This window comes from Amaranthus tricolor, chromosome 1 (genome assembly GCF_026212465.1).
Source record: "Amaranthus tricolor cultivar Red isolate AtriRed21 chromosome 1, ASM2621246v1, whole genome shotgun sequence".
NCBI classification, from domain to species: Eukaryota; Viridiplantae; Streptophyta; class Magnoliopsida; order Caryophyllales; family Amaranthaceae; genus Amaranthus; species Amaranthus tricolor.
Genome location: NC_080047.1, coordinates 42531452 through 42552184, shown reverse-complemented (window position 1 = coordinate 42552184; position 20733 = coordinate 42531452). Strand labels below are relative to the sequence as shown.

Below are 20733 nucleotides of genomic sequence, written 5' to 3'. Positions count from 1 at the left end.
TATTTTGATTTGATGAAAATTTTCATATTCAATAAAAATTTTAGCTTTATAATCGTTGCTATATTTCAAATTTTAGTATATTTTCTAATTTATTATTTTAAAATTAATTTATATTCTTATTTACCAACATCTTGATGAGCATAACACTCGTTTACTAAGATACTTATTCTATTTATTATACCAAACAACATAATCAGATCAGATAGGAAATTAAATCTTGTTTAAGTTGAAGAACAAATACGACCTTTTAAAAAATATTATAAATTCAATTCTCAATTAATCATTTTGCTTCTATCCACTTATACTGTAACGATAAAAAAACCTAATAAGGTAAAAATAAAAAATAAAAAAATATAAACGTCATCAAATTATTCCAATTATTTGATCCTCTTTTAAATACCCTTAGCCGACCATTCCATCCACCCCATTTGCTTTCTCTACCATTCTCTCACAATAAAAATCAACTCAAATAAATAAACAAATACATCTAAACAAACCTCATCTTCCCTTTCTTCTCTCCTTCAACTATGAAACTCAAATTCTACACTTCTTTTATTTTCATCTATTAATCTTATTTCCAAAATAATTTTCCTAATTTTCTCATCTCACCAAATATTTTTCTAAACCCTAAAAAAATAGAAAAAAAATAGAAAAAAAATGAGCTTAGATGATTCATTGAGATCTCTATCGTTGGATTATCTAAACTTGTTAATCAACGGTCAAGCATTTAGCGATGTAACGTTCAGTGTAGAAGGACGTTTAGTACACGCGCATCGTTGTATTTTAGCTGCGCGTAGTTTATTTTTCAGGAAGTTTTTTTGTGGGCCGGATCAACCAGGTGGGCTTGACCCGAGAGTAATGGGTCAAGCCTCTTCTCCACGGGCGGGCGGTGGCCCAGTTCCGACCCAAGTAATACCCGTAAATTCAGTCGGGTATGAAGTGTTTATGTTGTTGTTACAGTTTTTGTATAGTGGACAAGTTTCAATTGTTCCTCAAAAACATGAACCTCGTCCTAATTGTGGTGAAAGAGGTTGTTGGCATACACATTGCACCTCCGCCGTTGATCTTGCCCTTGATACTCTCTCCGCCGCCCGATCTTTTGGTGTTGAACAACTTGCTTTGCTTACTCAGGTTCATTTTATACATACATATATACATACATATTTTTTTATTTATATTTTAAAATTTATATTTCAACATTGACCTAATTGTTAAAGACTTTTCCTTTCACCTTTATTAAAAGTTTGATTTTAACTGCATACAAATTCGATCAGGTTTTAAACTAAAACGAATTCGTATTAAGAGTAGCCTATCAAGTAAACGTGTTAGTCACACTCTTTATAATTTTTCGATGAAAAATCATATATGGGTTTACCTCCGATTGAAATTATTATTTTATTTTTCTTAAAAGGATTTCACATAAAAAAAGTTAGAATTTAACCATTGGGAGTTAATATATAAGTATGTATTGTTTTTTATTATTTTAATTATAATGTTGTTTAGGATAATAAATTAACATTTAGGTAGTAAAATAATTGTTTTATTGAGTTGAATAAGTGGTGGATGAGGTAAGATCTTTTTTGGCCTTTAAAAAGAAAAAATTCCCTAAAAAATAATTAAAGAATATAATATTTTAAGATATGCTTTATGTTGAGTTGAATAGAAAAATGTTTAGCTTAATTATGGTAAAATTCACTTGAAAATGAATTTTTATTATACTTACTAAAATTAGATCTTATGATTGTTTCCTACAACAACTAGAAGTAATACTCTACAACTACAAATATGTTAATGATGATTTGATGATATTCAGATTTCACTTCAATCAAAGTCTTTTCTTCCACAGTTTCTGGAGAAGGGGGGGACAAAATTTTACTGATTTCTTGCTAAACTTTACTTTCCTCATTTGGAGCAAATAATTGTTTTAACTCTAATATGGTAATCCCACTTATGGTTACACAAACTTCCATAATATAATTTTATATTTTATATACAAAACTATTTTGCTTGTTTAATTTATTTTTCATAATTAAAGAATATTTTTGGGAGTTAAAAAGTTTGGAATATTGGAATAGAGCTAGTGACTAGTGATATTCAAGTTTTCATGAAATAATAGAAAAATTATTTATTTTTCTCTTTGAATTTGCTATAGCATGTAAATTAAAGTAAGAATTTTTTAGATGCAGAGTAGTAAATTAAAGTGAGGGGAGAGAGTATTTATTAATACTAGTACCGTTTTAGATTGTAAAATGTAATTTGGTGTTAAAATTGGTTCTTGAATTTTTGTCTATGTAGTTCTAATTTTCTAAATGCCATGGATCATATTATTAAATGCACAATATATATTCAAATTTTATAATTTCATATAAATGAAAGATATATCATGGTAGATATCTTGCTTATATGAAACTTATGTTTAAGAGAATTAATGCAAAATGAATAATAATAATAATAATAAACTTAAACAATGATTTTATTTTCAATTGTATACTCCCCATTCTCATTGTTAACTCTCATTGTCAATAACATTAAGTCTAATTCCCATTTGTAGTGCACCATTTTTTTTATATTCACTTTTAAATAAGTAGATTTTAAGAAAACACAAATTTTTGTGAGAAATGGTCTTTTTAAAAGATCATCTTTAATTGGGTCGGCTTATTATATATTTTTTGAAAATTATAAGTACGCATTAAGAATGATGTAACTAGACATTTAAGATATTAAAAGTAGGCATTAAGGATACGGTAAGTAAGAATTAAGAATAATGTATGTAGCCATTAAGGTATGATACGTTAAGTAAGCATTAAGAATATATAATAAATATGTATTAATTATTAATGAGTTGGATTAGATACGTCTTTCAAAGAGACGGTCTCAAGAAATTAGCTTTTAAAATGATGAGTCATTCAAATAATATTAAATTAAATATGGTTATTATAAAGAGAATGATGAGTAACTTAAAAATATGTCTTTAAGTGTTGGTAAGTCTAGAAATTTATTTTGCACTTCGTGCATGCAATTAATACTTATTGTGGGTAATAATCAATGAACATTAGGAATGACCAACCAATTCTGAATTTGCAGAAACAATTGGCAAGTATGGTAGAAAAGGCATCAATTGAAGATGTAATGAAAGTATTAATAGCATCTAGGAAGCAAGACATGCATCAACTTTGGACTACTTGCTCACATTTGGTAGCAAAATCAGGGTTACCTCCCGAGGTACTAGCCAAACACCTTCCTATTGACGTGGTGGCAAAAATCGAGGAGCTCCGACTAAAATCCTCAATAGGAAGACGGAGCTCCTTGATTTCCCACCACCATCTCCACCACCACCACCCAGATCTAGGTCTCCCGTCTCAAGTCGAGCACGAGGATCACAAGATCCGTCGAATGAGACGGGCACTTGACTCGTCCGATGTTGAACTAGTCAAGCTTATGGTAATGGGCGAGGGCCTCAATTTAGACGAGGCCCTCGCCCTACACTATGCGGTCGAAAATTGTAGTCGTGAAGTTGTCAAAGCTTTGCTCGAACTCGGGGCTGCCGATGTAAATTACCCGGCAGGGCCGACGGGCAAAACCCCGCTTCATATGGCATCCGAGATGGTTTCCCCGGATATGGTTTCGGTTTTACTAGATCACCACGCCGATCCGAATGTACGAACCGTCGATGGTGTTACTCCATTGGATATATTAAGGTCTTTGACCTCGGATTTCCTATTCAAAGGGGCAATACCAGGGTTAGCCCATATTGAGCCCAATAAACTCCGTCTATGTTTAGAGCTTGTGCAAAATGCTGCTATGGTAATCTCGAGAGAGGATGCAAACGATAACGACAACAATAACAATACTAATACCAATAATAATATATCATCGACGTCGATTTATGCACCAATGGGAGGTGATCAAGAACATACTACTAGTAGTACTAGTAGTAGTGGAAACCTTGGCATTGATTCAAGGATGGTTTATTTAAACTTAGGCGCAGTTGGTTCGGGTTCAGGTTCCATGGGAGATCATCACCAACATCATAATCATCATCCACATCATCATCATCATCATGAGTATTGAAGGTGTTTTTGAAGGGGAGTTAAGTTAATTAATTACATTAAATGGGATTACTTCATATAATTTCTAGTTAAGAAAAAAAAATGTAATTATCCATCTATTTTAGTCAAGTAAAGTACTAAATATAGGTGGAAAATTAAATTCTAGAATTATTTATATAATTTTGTTGAATTAAAATTTTGAAGTATTTGGGGTATTTTTTGGGTAGTTGTTTGTAGGGTTTTTACCTCTTCTTTTTTGGGCATGATAAGTTTGATGATTATTATATGTAAAATGCAGTTGAAGATGAGGAAATTGTGATGAAATGAAGCTAGTTTTTTGGGTTTTGGCAAAGGTAGAAAAAAAAAAAGGAAAGGAAAAGAAAGATGAGAAAATATTCAGAAGACAAAAAAGATTATCTGAATTTTTTTTTTTTTTTGGGACGATCATTTTATTTTATGGTAATGAAAGACAGATGAAAGACCCACAGGTCAATCTTTTCAATTCTGGTCTGTGCATTTCAAGTATTTTGTATTTATTTCACTTCTTTTACTTATTAATTATTATTATTATTATTATGAAAAATTAATATTAATAATCTAATCTTTTATCTATACGTTGTGAATAATATTACCTATAGATTATCTTTTAATAATCCAACCTTTGCCCTTAATGTGTTAACAACAATTTAAAGATGAAATTATTGACAGTGGATGAGTGAAATGTTGGATTATTAATATTACTTTTTTCTTCTTCTTCTTATTCTTATTATTATTATTTTTATTATGAAAAAATGATATTCATAATTTTTTTTAATGAATTATATATTCATCTTTTTATTATCCTTTATGATCTCACCTATAATTAGTTTTATTTGATGAAAATTAATCTACTTATAACTTGTATGTGTCGAAAATAACTCCATTCGTTTAGTACGAGAAATAAGTTTTAGGTGAAATTATTAGAGAATAATCAGTATTTTCTTTTAAAAATTATATTTTTATCTCTATTATTATTTTGAAAATTTGATTTATTATTATAGAAGTAATAATTTTATCAATTATTCATTGGTTGAAAATATAATCATCTATTTTTAATTCTTTAATAATCATACACGATTCATTTATTCATTATGAGAAAATATAAAAGACTTAGATATTATTAGAAAATTATTAATAATTATATTTAATTTCAACAAATAGAAGATAAGTGAGAATATTAATTTCAATTTTATTATTATTATTATTATTATTATTATTATTATTATTATTATTATTATTGTTATCATTATTGTTAATATTTAGTGTTTATATTGTTATTATTATTATTATTATTATTATTATTATTATTATTTATCATTGTTTTTCTTCGTGGTTTTTGTGTGAATTTGCAATATATATCAATTCATACCCTATTTAATGCTTGCTTTTCTTTTCTTCCTTGTCGCCCACTCATCTTTTTCTTCCCAGTTGTTTCAGAATCTTTTGCCTTTTATTAGATAAGGTAATATTTACTTACTATTTAATGTCATAAATTTTCTTAGATCTTGTTTTCTATGTTCACTATTACTCCCTCACTCCCTACTTGCTACTTTGCAATAAAATGAATTTTGCACAATAATTTTAAAATAGTAAGATCATTTATATTGTATGGATAATATTAAAACTGACATATTAAATGTGTTGATAAGAAAAAGAAAATGAAAATGACTAGAATATTACCATTAAAAAATTATAGCAAATAAAATAGATAGATTTAAAAGAATTTTAACAAGCCATTTTTGTTTGAATTTTACAATAAATTTACTTTTCTTATTCAATTTCCCCATAATGATGTGAGAATGATAAAATATTTGTTGATATATATTTTTGAGCTTAACTACATCTATTCATGAAGCATTTTATTTGAGTATAGTAAAAAATAATTTTAATAGGTAGTTGGTGAATAATAGGACTGTATGTAAGCATTAAATTTGTTTCTTTAATTAAAATTATTTTATAATTTTAAGACAAATTGTACCAACAATAATAATGTTATATTTCAGAAAAATATTTCTGTTTAGTCTTCTTGGTTTTACGCTTTATATTTTGTAATGAACATAACATTTTTGAATCATATTTAATATATTTAACTATCATTTTTGAATCATATTTAATATATTTGATTATATATGATCCTTTTTTCATCTAAAACTTAGAAAACAAATTGCAAGTGATTATAATACAAGTCATCATATATAACATCAAAACAATAATATCTAGCCAATAAAAATTCCATCTTTTTAATTTCGAGTGATAATTTTATAAATATACATTAAGCATAAAACAATGCAAGAAGATTAAGGGAAGTCCATAGAATAGTACGCAAATCAAGAGGATGAAATATTCCTATATAGTGTTGCTATTCTATTTCCAGAATAAATAACTCAAATATTTATTTTCTAAAGTCAATCAAGCAAAAAGATTTAGAAATTAAAAAATATATAAAAGTTTTTGATAAACAACTGATAACTAATATAACTAATACGTAATAATTAATTGAAAATTTATTAATTTGAGCTGTTGATTTCATGAACTAATAATATAATTTGACTCGTTGATTTTATCAGCTAATTTGACTAACTGAGTTTGAACACGTTGGTGGGAATAACTTATTGTAAATTAGCTGATTCATAACAACAAGTTATTTTAAACAATTAATTTACCAAATACTAGCATTAATAAAAGGAAAAATTACCTAGAATAATTCAAAATATTCATGATCTTCCTACAATAATCTCACATATTGATTAACCATGAATAATCCCAACTTTAAGGAGTATTTTCTTAGAGTAAACCCGGTAACCGGATAACTTGTTATAGCAGGTTTTATTTTTTTAAAAAAAGATAAATTATAATATAATGTCGAAAAAATGTTAAAAAAATGTTCAAAAAAAATTTATAATTCTTTTATTATTTAGAATTTTTTTTATGTAAATTTTTAAAATTTTTCTTTAATTTTAAATTAATTTTCAATTAACTTTTTTGGTGAATTACCTACAATAGCAGATGATCGGGTTATCCAAATATACTCTAGGCAAATACCCATTAAAATTTAGGATTATTCAAGCAATATGGTTTATCAATATAAGAAACTATTATAAGAAAATCACGAAAATATTAAATTATTTTAGATAATTTTCCTTAATAAAATTAAACACTCAACTATCTATTTACACTCAAATAAGCCAAAATAATTGTCCAACTAACTATTTTGAGAACAACCCATAGAATGTTATTTAGGTAATGCTGAATGCAGTTTACTTATTGTGGTATATAACAAAATAAATGGTGCACATCTTGAAACAAATAAGTTAAGGAGGGGGTTCGACCACGACCTTATGGAATAAATTAAAGTTCGGTTTCAAATAGTCATTAACATAGTATAAAAAGAGATAATCCAATGTAATCTTTTCAGATTGTTGTTTTAGTCTTGGATTGTTAAAATCTCACCCCTTGAAATTACGAGATGAAAGAAGTAATATTCAACCATCTTCATCATGTATTCGGTGCGTCCCACTCATAAAAATAATGATTGAGCTCTGGAAGAGGATGAAAGATGGCAATCTATACCTATAAAGAAGAATGCGATCAAAAAGTCTCTGGACTCGAAAAAAACTCCTAGATAGGGAGTGTTGCTTCAACCATCATTTTTTTATTTCAATTTCTTCTTGTTCTTTTCTCTATTTCTTTGGAAAAAATTTCTAATCTAGTTAATTAATAATGGTAAATTATACTTCATATAAAAATATTTTTGGGTGGCAAGATCTTGTTCTATTTGGGAAAATGAGGTGTTCAACCCTTTTTAGTTAATTTCTTTTCTTGGTTACATCCAATCAATCCAACTTTTCACATAAGTTATGTTGATTGTCTTTTGAGTCTTAATTGAATAGTATTTTAAGCCTTTGTAGTTTGTGGGTACAAATTATTGATTGGTTTGTCTTTGATGCAATGACTTGTGACCACAAGAAAGGACATTCTCTTATATTACAGTAATATTAAAATAATAATAATAATAAATAACAATTTTTTAAAGCAATATCTTCTTTCTTTCCATAATTTGATAATATCTTATAAATTAAGTATTTAGGATTTCCTTCATTCCACCTTTTACTTTTTCTCGACCTTGCCATTTTGGGGAGCTCTGCTTGTGCTTTAGGATTCTTAATTCTTCTTGATTTGTTGCTTCAATACTTTAAAATTAAAACCCTAGCTTTAGCTTAGCTCTCTCCATTATCTATTTTCTCTAGCCTTTGTTCTTTCCATCCTTCCTATATAATTTTATATAAAATATTAATATATCCACATAGTCCATAATTGTTTTTCTTGAAATATTCGAGCCTAGCTAAGTCATATTCCAACCATTTGATTAAGAAAACACATTAATATTTGATTGCATAACACTTAACACAAAAGAATGGATAGGAAGGTTGGTATAATACGATAGTTGATTATTCATCCCATCCTATATTATTATCTTGGATTTACCTTTGGTTTACTAATTAATTTATTAGATTGCATGTACCTAGCTAAAAAATGGCATCTAATTAGACTAATTTTACTTTTTTTATAACATGATAAGCTGAGGAAAAAAATAGGTAAGAATCAAACACAAAATTTAAAATGTGAAAAGTGCGCAGTACTTGTTGTTGGGATGTTCTATCCACATTGACAAATTAAAAATGATGAGTACACTTTATAAGTTATTAGAGTCTTTCTTCCCATTGACATATGGGTTTTTGGATGTTTTACAAATTTCTTTGACTTATATAATTGAAATTCATTGTACAAGCAAGATCTTGCTGGTATATGCAAAGGTGCAGTTTTTACCCTGGAAAATAATACAGTCATCTCTGCAATCAAATATAAGATTGCAATCATACTTTGTTTCTCCTTTAGTCATGTCATATGTGATATGTGCTTAGATTTTTAGGTTAATAATTCAGATATTGCGTAACAACTTCAATTTAAACATTCTACATGACAGAATTTATACTCCTACTTCTTGGGTTAAGATGGATATGATATGTCTTGGATTATGTTATTGTTAATAATATACCTCCTCCGTTATAAATACTATTATATAACGGTTATTAACGCAATTCATCATTTAAGCTTATTTTATATATTGTAGTTAATTAATATATAAGAATAAATATATTCATGTTGGATGTTGTTTGAATCGTTTTAATTATTGCATATTTTCATGATATTAAATTTTTATTACTTTTAGTTATGTATTATTCAACATATAAATGATAAAAATATTGTATTGAACTACGTAAAAAGTCAAATATAACAAGTACTTCTATCTATTCTTCTAATTATTCCCATTTGACTTTTCACCAATTTTTAGGTGGCTCAAATGGAACCACTTAGAAAGGATAGAGAAAGGATAATAAGTAAATTGTTAATGATTTTTCATTAGTTTTATTTTAATAGGGTAATGTGAGTAAGGGTAATAAGTTAAGAAAAGCATACTATAAATAGAAATGGGACTAATAGAATGACTTAATCCTATTTGGAAATGAAACTAATAGGGAAAATATGAGGGAGTACAATAAAACAGAGGAAATATAATTTTTCGTCTCAACGAATTTACTGCATTTTCATTTTCGATCAAAATATATGTAGAAGATTTTAATTTTATAGCAAATGTAGTAAATTAAATGACACGATTACATATATGTTGCATTGCATAAAGTTTTTTCATAATTCATTATAAACAATATTTTTGAAGGTCAATGGCATTATTTACTGGAATTAATATGAAGTGCTATTTTTTTATTTTATTGCACATAGCATTTATGTGAAATTTGGCTTTAAAAGATTATGTACCACTCTTTTTTTTTTTTTTTTTTTGAGTAAAGCTGTGTACACTGTAGCTAATGCCTAATAGTGAGTTGAGAAAACATTTGATTATGTTCCAAACATGGAGAAAGTTTAAGTGGACATCATATTGTTGTACACTTATCTAGCTATGCTATATAGGCTATAGTAGTTCGTTCTGAACGAATATGATTAAACCTTAACCTTGTATCTACTTTTTGTCTCTCTAGGATAGTATTAAAGAGAAGTAAAATTTTTTGAAGGAAAATATAATTATTTGACAATAAAAAATGAGGTATTTGATAAATAACTAATAGTTAGTAGCTGATTAAAGTAATTAATTTGATCAGCTTATTCTATAAGTTGGTTTGACTAGTTGGTTTTGAACAAGCTGCTAAGAGCAGCTTGTTTAGAATTAGCTTATTCATAGCTATAAGTTGCTTCAACCGACTAATTTAATACCAAACATTAGAATTAATGGTTTGACCAATCAATCATGCATTTGTCTCAAAATAAGTTAAAATTGTTTAATAAACTTTTGATCAAACATATAAAGAGAAAAAATGAATTGCATGAATAAAACTTATGAAGAATTAAAATATTTGAATGAGATTATAAAAAGATAATGAATCAATGTTGATAAATAAAATAAAGTGAAATAAAAAAGGACAAAAAAAAAATGACATAACATAACCTAAGTCTTGCTGCCATTCCCGTTGACCAAATACAGTTTTCTTAAAAAGTAGTACTTCCTACTTGACTACTTATGTTTTCAGGTTCGATGATGTTAATGTCAAAAGTTAAGGATTAGTCCTATTATTGATTAATGTGTCAGTTTCGAGTAGTCATAGATACAAATGATTAATCAGTTTTTTCATAAATCAAGATCTTTAATTTAATTCTTTGACATTAGTATTCTCATAGTCAATGCCGAATGGTACCCAATGTTCTAAAATAGTTTACCTATTAATAGTGTTAGATCAAGGGTTGAAATTGTAGGAACTTAGTATAGGTTAGCGTATACATATTTAAATTTAAGGAATATGTATAAGAAAGTGTGAATTGTTAGAATGAAAGAATGAAAAGTGTTAGACTACTGAAGACGCGATTAAGGCGATGCATAATAGAGTTATTATACACTAAGTCTATATAAATAGAATGAATTTTTTTTAATAAAAAACGATAAATTTTGCTCAAGTTAAAGAAGTATTTTTGTTAAATTTAGGGTGATTGTGTGAAAGAACTAACTCAATCAAAAAATTAACCTAATAGTTATATCCCACGATAGCTGAATGCCCACGAACAATTTTTTACAGTAAGTTTAAGATATTTTTAAATTTTCTTATTAATTTGAGTAGTGAAATGAGTTGACAAGATTTTATTGGTGACAATCCGTGATACCAATACCCTTATGTAATAATCGCAAATTAAATACTCTAAAAATACATTTTTATTTGATTGAAATAGCCAACTTATGAGATGACTAAAAAGATGCATGTAACATCTTGAAACAAATGGAGAGTAAGACTAGATTTCTTAAACTATTCTCACACACATATACAATATGGTATATGATTTTTTAGGATCATTACATAAAATAGTATATACAAAATGAAAAACATATACGTATTTTCGATCAAACGAATATGTGTTTAGTTGTAAGTTTTATAAATCGTATAAAAAAATAAGGTTATTATGATGGAAGAGAATCATTTATTTTTATATTTTATGTCTGTTATTTTCATAAATCCTTATCTATCGTATTTTTTATCACCTTTCAAAAACATCATTAGAAATAACGTACTCCTATAGTTTCCTACCTTAGAAGCTTTATTAATGTGGGGTACTTGATCTAAAGGAGCAAAATTATTGACAAGATAAAATTCAAATTGATCTAAAACAAAATTGATGATACTTGACACATCTACTAGTTGTTTTAGTACACAAACAAATTGTCCCACCAAAATAATTGATTGTAAACAAATTATACGTACATCAAGCCAGTTCATTCTGTCTACTTAACTAGGAGTAGCACACTGACTTAATTAATTATTTTTTATATTTTTTTGAGTTTACACTAAAAAATTTAAATTTTTTTATATATTTTAATTTTATGATAAAAACTTAATAAACAAAACAGTAATTTAGAAACACTCTTCTTTGTACACAATTCCAAAGACAAGTATTCGACATATTTTCTTGGCTGCTTCATCAATTTTGGTATGCTTTTAATGGAAAATATATTTATTTAATTAGAGATTTTCCTCTTATTTTAGTTGTTGTGTGTCTCTTACTTTATTGGGAGATCACAAGGTTTCGTAAGCGAGGACGGTGTTTGTTCGGATTATAGAATTGAATTTGGGTTAGATGTTGCGGGTCGGTATAAAATCGGGTTCTACGTCTATATTGCTTTTTACATAATTGTAATTAAATGGGCTCAAATTGGATTGTGCTATAAGGTAGGGCAAATATCAAATTATCGGGTCTGTTTTGAACATTTCTTAGTGAGTGTAATTGTGATACCCAAGTTGAGATAAAATAGAACGGAAAGAGTTTTAAATACTACTAGCTCATAGCAACAAGATGTGTCTTATTTTCAAGCAAGTTCGTCCCATTTGTTAAAAACTTCTTAGTAAGCATATTTACAGTATTAAGAGACATTTTAAAAAGTTTTCAAGATGTGCAAAAATGAAAATATTGTGTACCGAATAAAGACTAGTGTTAATTTATGGGATCAATTTATAATTTTTATGAATAGTGATGGATAAATAATCTGTGTAGTATCTTGATATTACAATATATTTTAATATTTCAATAGTGGCAACATTTTTTAAATGATATGAGAGTTCTATAAGAGAAAAGTAATAATTGATGGAGGTAGTGTTGCCATGTTTTAAAGTTAATGTAATATTGCTTAATTAACTAAGACAAGGTCTTTTTGTAGTTTATTTCAAAAAAAAGAAAGGTTTTTTTGTAGTTGAGGAACTCATCTTCACATTAAAGTATGTTCATTTGGCTGTTAGTTGAGTAATACTATGAATAATTATTGTTTACCTAATATATATTAGACTTAAATGTATATGTAGACACTAGAAAATGTCAAAAAAAACTTATATAATATATATTAGACGAAACTTTTTCTTTGATCTTTTTGTTGATTTTTGAACTTAATCATCCAACGGTAATGAGTTTAATTACTTAGATGGGACAAGTACTAACTTGAATTGATAAAGGCGTAGATGAAGGGGTAAGGGAGCTCTTATACAAAGAGTATAAAGCAAGAGAAGAAGAGAAACATAAAGGTATGGGCCGTGCTCGACCGAGCAAGTTATGACTCGATCGAATTTAATTAAGTGATCGAAGAGCAGCAGACAAAATGTTTCGTGAAGAGGCGCTCGGTTGAGTAGATGAAGGGCTTGGTCGAGCAGTTTTGTCAAGATTTTCGCGTACGTCAAATTTCTTTGGAATTTTTATGTTAGAGTTTTTTGACTCTTTTAAGTCTATAATTTTAAGCTCTAGAAAGTGAGTTTAATAATGAGAATTTTCATAAGAAACATAAATATTTAATTATTAATTATGTTTTGCTCTTTTTATTCTCACCTAGCTTCTTCATTTCAATGGAGCGTCAAAATTTACAAAATATATTTATACACAATTAAACCAACCCACATCTATAAATTAGAAATTCTAATAGTAAATTTATAATATTTAATTATGAATTGATGTGATGACCTATCGATGTTATCCATCGTGGAAGAATTAGTTGCATCTTTTGTAAAGTTCTATAAAGAATGTTATATAGGATCTTATAAATTATTTTAAGTTTTTAATAAAGGACTGATATTTCTCCACGTCCTACAATAAATTTAAATTCCAAGTGGGACACTTATTATATTGTCCCCCATTTTTATAAGAAATTTTTTGCAACATTATTGATGTATGTTTTATTTTGGCAGGGTAGGTTGTTGTTGGATTTTTATATTATAATCATATTTAAAGTTAAAAAACTTTTATGAAAAATCGTTTTTACCTGAAAAAAATTTAAAATAAATAATTTATTGGTTATTTGACAGGTAAATTTAGTTTACCTTTTAAATAAATAGTTGAGTGGTTAAATTATCTATTGTTAGTGTTTGATACATTAAATTGAAACAACTATTGTGATGAATAAGTTGCTTTTGAAATTTGTAAATAAAATTAGTTGGTCAAATGTCCTATCTATAAAATCAGGTAATAAATTCATTCATTATAATCAATTACTAGCTATCAACTATCAGCTATCAGCTATTTGGTGTTTGCCAAATACCCCCTATATTTTCATATTTTATACTACTTATTTAAATTATTTAACCTATATATAGGCGTGTCTTACATTGAGACCGTCTCATTCACTAATTTGTGTTATAGTTATGTGTTTCATTAAGTCAAAATAATGAAGACCTTTCGTTGTCTCTAAAAGAACAAAGTCATTCAATTTATATTATATTAATTTGTTGATTTATTTTTTAATAATTGTATGCTAGATGTTGTGTGGTTCCCTATTGTTGAAAGAGACATGGACAAATATAGCATATTAATGCTTAATTAAATATTTATAAACACAAAATAATGTTACATTAGCACTAAACATGTAAGATTATTTATTGTAGGATTTTCATATGATGATCCTTCATCCCTCCTCTAACTTTACGGCTAGATTCTATTAATCAACTATATTATATTTACATTATGTTTTTAAATAATTTTGTGTAGATCGAAGCATGCTCACATTAATTAAGATATGTTTTGTTTATCAAAATTTAAAAGTAATAAGCGCAAAAACAGTAATTAATTAAAGCAAAAAAATTAAGCAAATTTATCATAAATAATACAACTTCTTGCTTATTTCCCTACAATAATACAAACTTTTAATTAATCATGAATAATACCAACTTTAGGGGTGTTTCCCTAAAATATACGTAACGTTAAAAATCAAATTATAGGAGATTATATGACAACAAGATTTGGTAAATTAGTTAATATACTAAAGATGGTATTATTCTAGGAAAAAAAACACCCCCCAAATTGATATTATTCATGGTTAATCAAGTGGTATTATTGTAGAAAAAGTAGCGAAAAGTTATATTATTTACGGTAATTTTTCCATAAAATTACATTGAGATTTACCGCGAATTATCCGATGTGAACGATGTCATCCCTTAAGTCCAAGATGATTCTATTGAATGAAACAACAAAGGAATTTCAAGAACTCTTTAGAATTCCAATCTGAGTAATATATTTGACAAAGGGCTATGTGTTTAGCTTTGTTTCGGTGATGAAACGAGGAAGTGGGATACACTTGAAATACCTGGAGACAAGTAGAAGTGTGATCAAGAGAAGTGACTTATGATAGGAGGTGACCTGAATTCCTGCAAGATAACGTTAGCCTTGTCCGGGGGGTGATCTCCCGGAAAACCCCTCCGACGCTCAAGTTAGAACGTAAATCGGAAATTAATGAATGACAGATTGTAGAATGAATGCCAGAAGGAAGGTCGGGATTGAGATTGCTTGTTCTAGTGCTAGTGGTTGGGAAGGCTTGAGGAAGTAGTGTAAGCAAGGATACTAGGAAAACTATTTCAGATGTCCCTTCCCCTCTGATGGTTGTCCCTATTTATAATATTGAAGGGGGAAGTTACTTAAGAGAAGAAAGGTGGAAGATCATGAGAGTAGTGGGAGTAATGGGAGGTGGACTGGTCATGGGAAGAGTGGACAGTTATTCTCCTTGAAACAAGGAGAGCCAAGCATGACTGAAGAGTGGAAGGTGGTGGGCAGTTATTCAACTAAAAAGGAGGATGGCCAAAGAAGATAGATGACAGGGAAGTTATGTATTCTGAAGGTAAGATGCCATGAGCCTTCCAAGGAAGATGGGAAGTCCAGCAGAAAGCCCATTGACCAAAAGTCAAAGTCAATCCGGAAAGGTCAAGGGGTATTTTAGTAATATGATGTTTAATTAATAAATAAATAAATTAATTAAAAAACAGTACCATGACATTTAGCCCCACGCATGAAGGATGATGTGAGGAGAGAACCACAACGACTAGAAACATCCTCCTTTATGCGGAAAAACAGGTGCCCTGGCGAATCTCCTCAAGGATCTTAAAAATTGAGTTTGCAAGCTTTGAATCGACAGTCCTTGTGCTGAATTCTGAGTTATAATGAAAAGGATATGACCTTTTAAGCTTGTCAGGTAAGAACATATTGAACATGGGCCAAACGGGCATGTGAAGCCGCGGCTTGAAGTATGCCGCGGAGTAGCCCCAGACGCGTTATATTACAACAGCGAAATAGTGACTGTGGGATCTAGATTCCGCGACATCTTGTCTCGACCTTTGCTTTCACTGATATCGCAGAAATCAGGTTCTCAACAAAACACCCAAGGAGGGTCCGACTTATCGACTATGCGAACTAAATCAACTGTCCGTTTTGAACCGATGCCGCGTAACGCCAAGGGTTTTTACGAATCAGATTCCTAGTAATGACGCGGCATTGCATTCTTCTCAAGATATTTTTACCCCTATGGTTGAATTATGCCGCGAACTAATAGTTTGCATCTTCACTCGTAAGTTCAGCACGAGAATCCCTCTTCAATACTTAGAATATTTTGAGAAAGAGAAGGACCCCCTGGGGGTCCGACTTATCGACCACACGGATATCTTTAAAAATGTTCAGTACTTGGTCCAAGCAGCCCTCTTTATTCCAGCATGATACGGAATGAGCCCCATAATTCGCATCTTCAATCCTACGGACACACATGAGAGGTTCTATACTTAGAATTTTTTACTTGGATTAGGGTCATTTGGGGGTCCGACTTATCGACCACACGGATAAATATGGGAATCAGCCACTTTACTTTTCACCCCTCCTCTTTTATGACGAGGAACCAACTCGCAGACCCGTGTCTTTAATCATACAGAAATATGGGACTTCTCTTTATATTATGACTGGGTGCACCAAGGAGTCCGACTTATCGATCACACGGATTTCCTTCACCCTTGAGATATTTTTATATTTCCTTCCATCACATTTTACCCGCCGTGTCCATAAGTCGGACGGAAGAATGGGTAATCTCTATACTTAAAATGATTTTCCTTTCTGGAGGTTCAGTTTAGGGTCCGACTTATCGACTCTCCGGACATATTCGAGCGCTAAAGGACTTGAATAATTATCTGCTCCTCCCTCCCTGGGGGTCTAACTTGTCGACCCACAGGTTGGATGGCTTTGACATTCAAACATATTTATGACGTTCCTCTCTAATTGGGGGTCCGACTTTTCGACCTTCCAGCTATATTCAAGAGTTAACACTTAGAAAAATTTCGCAACACACCCTTTCAACCAGGGTCCGACTAATAGACTTCACGGTCATCACTAAACACTTAAAAAGTATGTTTTCCCCGACTTATCGACTTCCCAGTTTTCCTCCGGAATTCCATCCTTTCGTTCGAATGCTCAAGTCCCAAGTGAAGCATTTATTGCTGCTATAAACAGGGTAGTTGGAATAGTTCCATTTCGCCTAATCTTCATTAACTTCTTCAAATCTTCAAATTGCGAGAAAGAGAAAGTAGAGAAACGCTCGGACAATCTTCATCCCTTCTTCAAACTTCTGACAAATCTTTTGAAGATCTTCAAAGTTTCTGACAGATCTTCATCAAATTTCTGACAAATCATCAAATTTCTTCAAGGTATTCAAACTTTTCCCAGATTTTTCGAATTTCTTCAAGTTATTCTTCAAACTGTTCTTGAATGTTAGCCTAGAACTTTGAATTTGTTTTATGAATTTAGTCTCTATTCTTTGCAAGTTTCGACTACTACTTTATTTTTAACATGGACGTCGCGGCTACTCAAGAGACTATAGCTAACTCAGACACCAACCCTACTAACTTGCCGGAAACTCTTTTGATAGTACCTAGGCGTCTTAATAAAAAGGGGTTACCAATGAATGACTCGGATGAAAGTAGTTCGGTGAGAATTACCCCTCATTATGAACCAATAAAAGATGGGGATGAGTCGTCTGTATCCCCTATATACCCTCCGGAAATTATAAAAACTGCTCCTTGGGAAGTGAGCGTTGCTTTCTTTCCAAATTACTTGCCGCGAATAAATCCTGACCTAGAAGGGTTATTGTATGTAGATATGGAAAACTTTGAAGGATCAGCCGAGTCTTCCGGAAGGGAGAGTGCAGCGCCAGTTCCTCCTCCATTCTACATTCCAAACGGCGGGCCCCTAAATTACTTCATTGATTTACAGACCAAAAGGGATCTAGACAACCGCCGGGAGGCCATCTCTCAAAAGTGGGGTTTGAAGGATAATATAAACATTATTACCCCGGGGAATTATGACACCGTTAGGTTTCCTCCCCCACATTGTATAGCAGTATACTTTCCTTCTTTTAAATTAGGGCTCAGATTTCCTCTTCACCCGTTTTTTAGGGAGGTGTTAGAGTTTTTGAACATTTCAGTGCCCGAGTTATACCCAAACGCCTGGGGTTGTATGGTGGCCTTTTTGATCCTATGCAAAGTTTTGGCCGTGCCACCAACACTCACAGCTTTTAGATACATATTTAGAGCCCGCCTATGTAATTCGCAATCATACGGCTGTGGCTGGATTACTTTTACACACCGTCGAGGACTGAAGATAGTCTAAGACCTCCCCGATAACCAGAAGGGGTATAGGACGAAATTTGCATTTTTGTATAATTCAGAGGGATGGAACATCAAGACCTCTTTTGACATTAAACCCAACCTCACGGGTTTTAATAATGGGATCCCGCAGTGTTCTTTTAGTGACGCGGTGATCATAGAGTACGCAAAGATGGACGTTCAGTTGGGAAGGAAACCAATGAACGTCCAACTTAATTGGATACCTGGTCGCCCTGAGTTGGAGAACGAGAACCTCCTCTCATCATTTGGCATCAGCTTGGCTATCGATCGGAGTAAGAATGGCCGGGTTTCTTCCTTTTCTTTCCTATGATATGTTTAACTGCTCCTAACTCGCGATTTTTACAGGGATAGCCAAGGAGAATCTTCGAGCAAAGAGTCCGGAGCTGATGAAGAAATTTAGCGTTCTAAGACTTGCTCAAGGGGCCATACAACGACCCGAGGATAAGCCTCTTCCCCTTCCTCCGAAGGTATAACTTCACAAAATTCTTCGTTATGAAAGATTTCTGTTGATTCTTCCTAACTTTTTCTTTTGTAGGACTCGGCGACTGTAGAGAAGGGTCTGGAGGACGTGCCCTCAGAGCAAGAGGCTCTCCGACTTCTCGAAGAGAGAAAACAAGTTCACATCCCCGATGAATCTGAGAGGGTGATTCCTCCACAGACAAGGGGGGTGAAAAAGAGTGGGAAGAAGAAGAGGAAGCGGGATTCTTCTTCCCGCAAGGAGAGCTCGGCCAAGCGGCCCTCTGTGGGTACGATCCCTACGGCCGTACCTCTCCGCATAGGGTCGGTTGAGGAGGAGGCGTCTCCCCCTTCGGACTCTCTACGGCCATCTTCAAAGAAGGGGAAGGAGAAGGTGGGGGAGTCTTCCGCGGCTCCCTCATCACAATTCGCGGAGGTTTATCGTCGTCGGGAAGTTTTCCCTTTTCGACACGAGACACCCTTTCCGGAGTTGGGGCATAAGGGCTTAGTTGTTCGTTTTAACAGGGCGACGTCCAACTTAATCAGCAAGGTGGACGTCGACCGACTAGAATCCATGCCCCCCCGTGACAGGGTGCGTCAGGCACAAGCTTCGGCGGCAGAGGTAATGACTTTTTGATGCTTAGTAGTGTTATTACTTGGTCTCCGGACTTCATCCATTGTCGTTTCTTTGCAGGCGTTCATACGGTTGGCTTTCGAACTCGACGCAAACCGTCAAAGTGCCGCGGACCAGGAAACCATTGCCGCCCTTACCTCCCGCTGTGAGGAGCTGAATGACGAGTTATCAAAATTGCGGGAGGACCTGCCGGGCCTAAAAGAGAAACTGGCCAAGTGTTCCGAACTGAAAGAGCGCTTGGTCAGGACCGAACAATGGCGGGAAAGGGCAAGGAAGCAGCTGGACCTGACCATCGAGAACTTAGATGCTGCTTCCACCTGGTCTGCGAGCCTCGGCCATGAAGTCGGCTTGCTGATGGATACCCATGCCAAGCTCGTTCATCAGAACCAGCAACTTATGCAGCAAGTATCGACTGATTCAGCCCACTTCAAGATGATTCTATCCGCGGCCAAAGTGTATAAATTGTGTTTAACCAGGAAGGCCCGGATGGCTCGAGATTGGCTTCTTTCGGATGAGCCGGAAGCGTCGAAGTTCCTTGGAGATCTGACGGCGGAGATGGTGAGAGCCGGAACCCTGATCAGCGACGAAAAGTACCGTTTGGCTGCCGCAGAGTTGGGCATGGACTTTACATCTCTTCAGCAAACTGCTGATCAGAAGGGAAGTGAAGCCTTGTCCAACCTTGCTCCTGTCTTGGACGGGGAGTCGGCGGTACTGGTCGACGCTGCTTGGGATGCGGATGAAAGGAGAGCCTGGTCCGAAAAGATGAATGCTGAGGCTGAGAGGGAGGCTCTATGCCTAGACTTGGATCAGCTGGCTCTCTCTTCTCCTCCGGTGTCAGATGTCCCGGAAAACTTGACGCTCTCCAACCTGGAGGTTTTGTGCCTTGATTTATCGAATCTTATTATTGACGAAGGTAGGAACCTCCAGGGCTTGTCCCGAGAGCTGTCCGAGATCGGGGTGGAGCCGTTTAACGTTGAAGATTATGTAAGCTTCACCCCCAGTCTTGAAGAGGGAAGGATCGAGCCTCCTCTGC

At 32.2% G+C, this 20733-nt stretch overlaps 1 protein-coding gene across 1 annotated transcript; it reads left to right on the top strand.

Moving 5' to 3' along the window:
* The first annotated feature begins 421 nt into the window (after positions 1-421).
* On the top strand, positions 422-4573 carry LOC130826733 (BTB/POZ domain and ankyrin repeat-containing protein COCH-like). The gene is made up of 2 exons (XM_057692301.1): positions 422-1131; positions 3085-4573. The coding sequence occupies exons 1-2, from the start codon at positions 658-660 to the stop codon at positions 4069-4071; spliced, it is 1461 nt and encodes a 486-aa protein (XP_057548284.1). The 5' UTR covers positions 422-657; the 3' UTR covers positions 4072-4573.
* The last annotated feature ends 16160 nt before the right edge of the window (positions 4574-20733 follow it).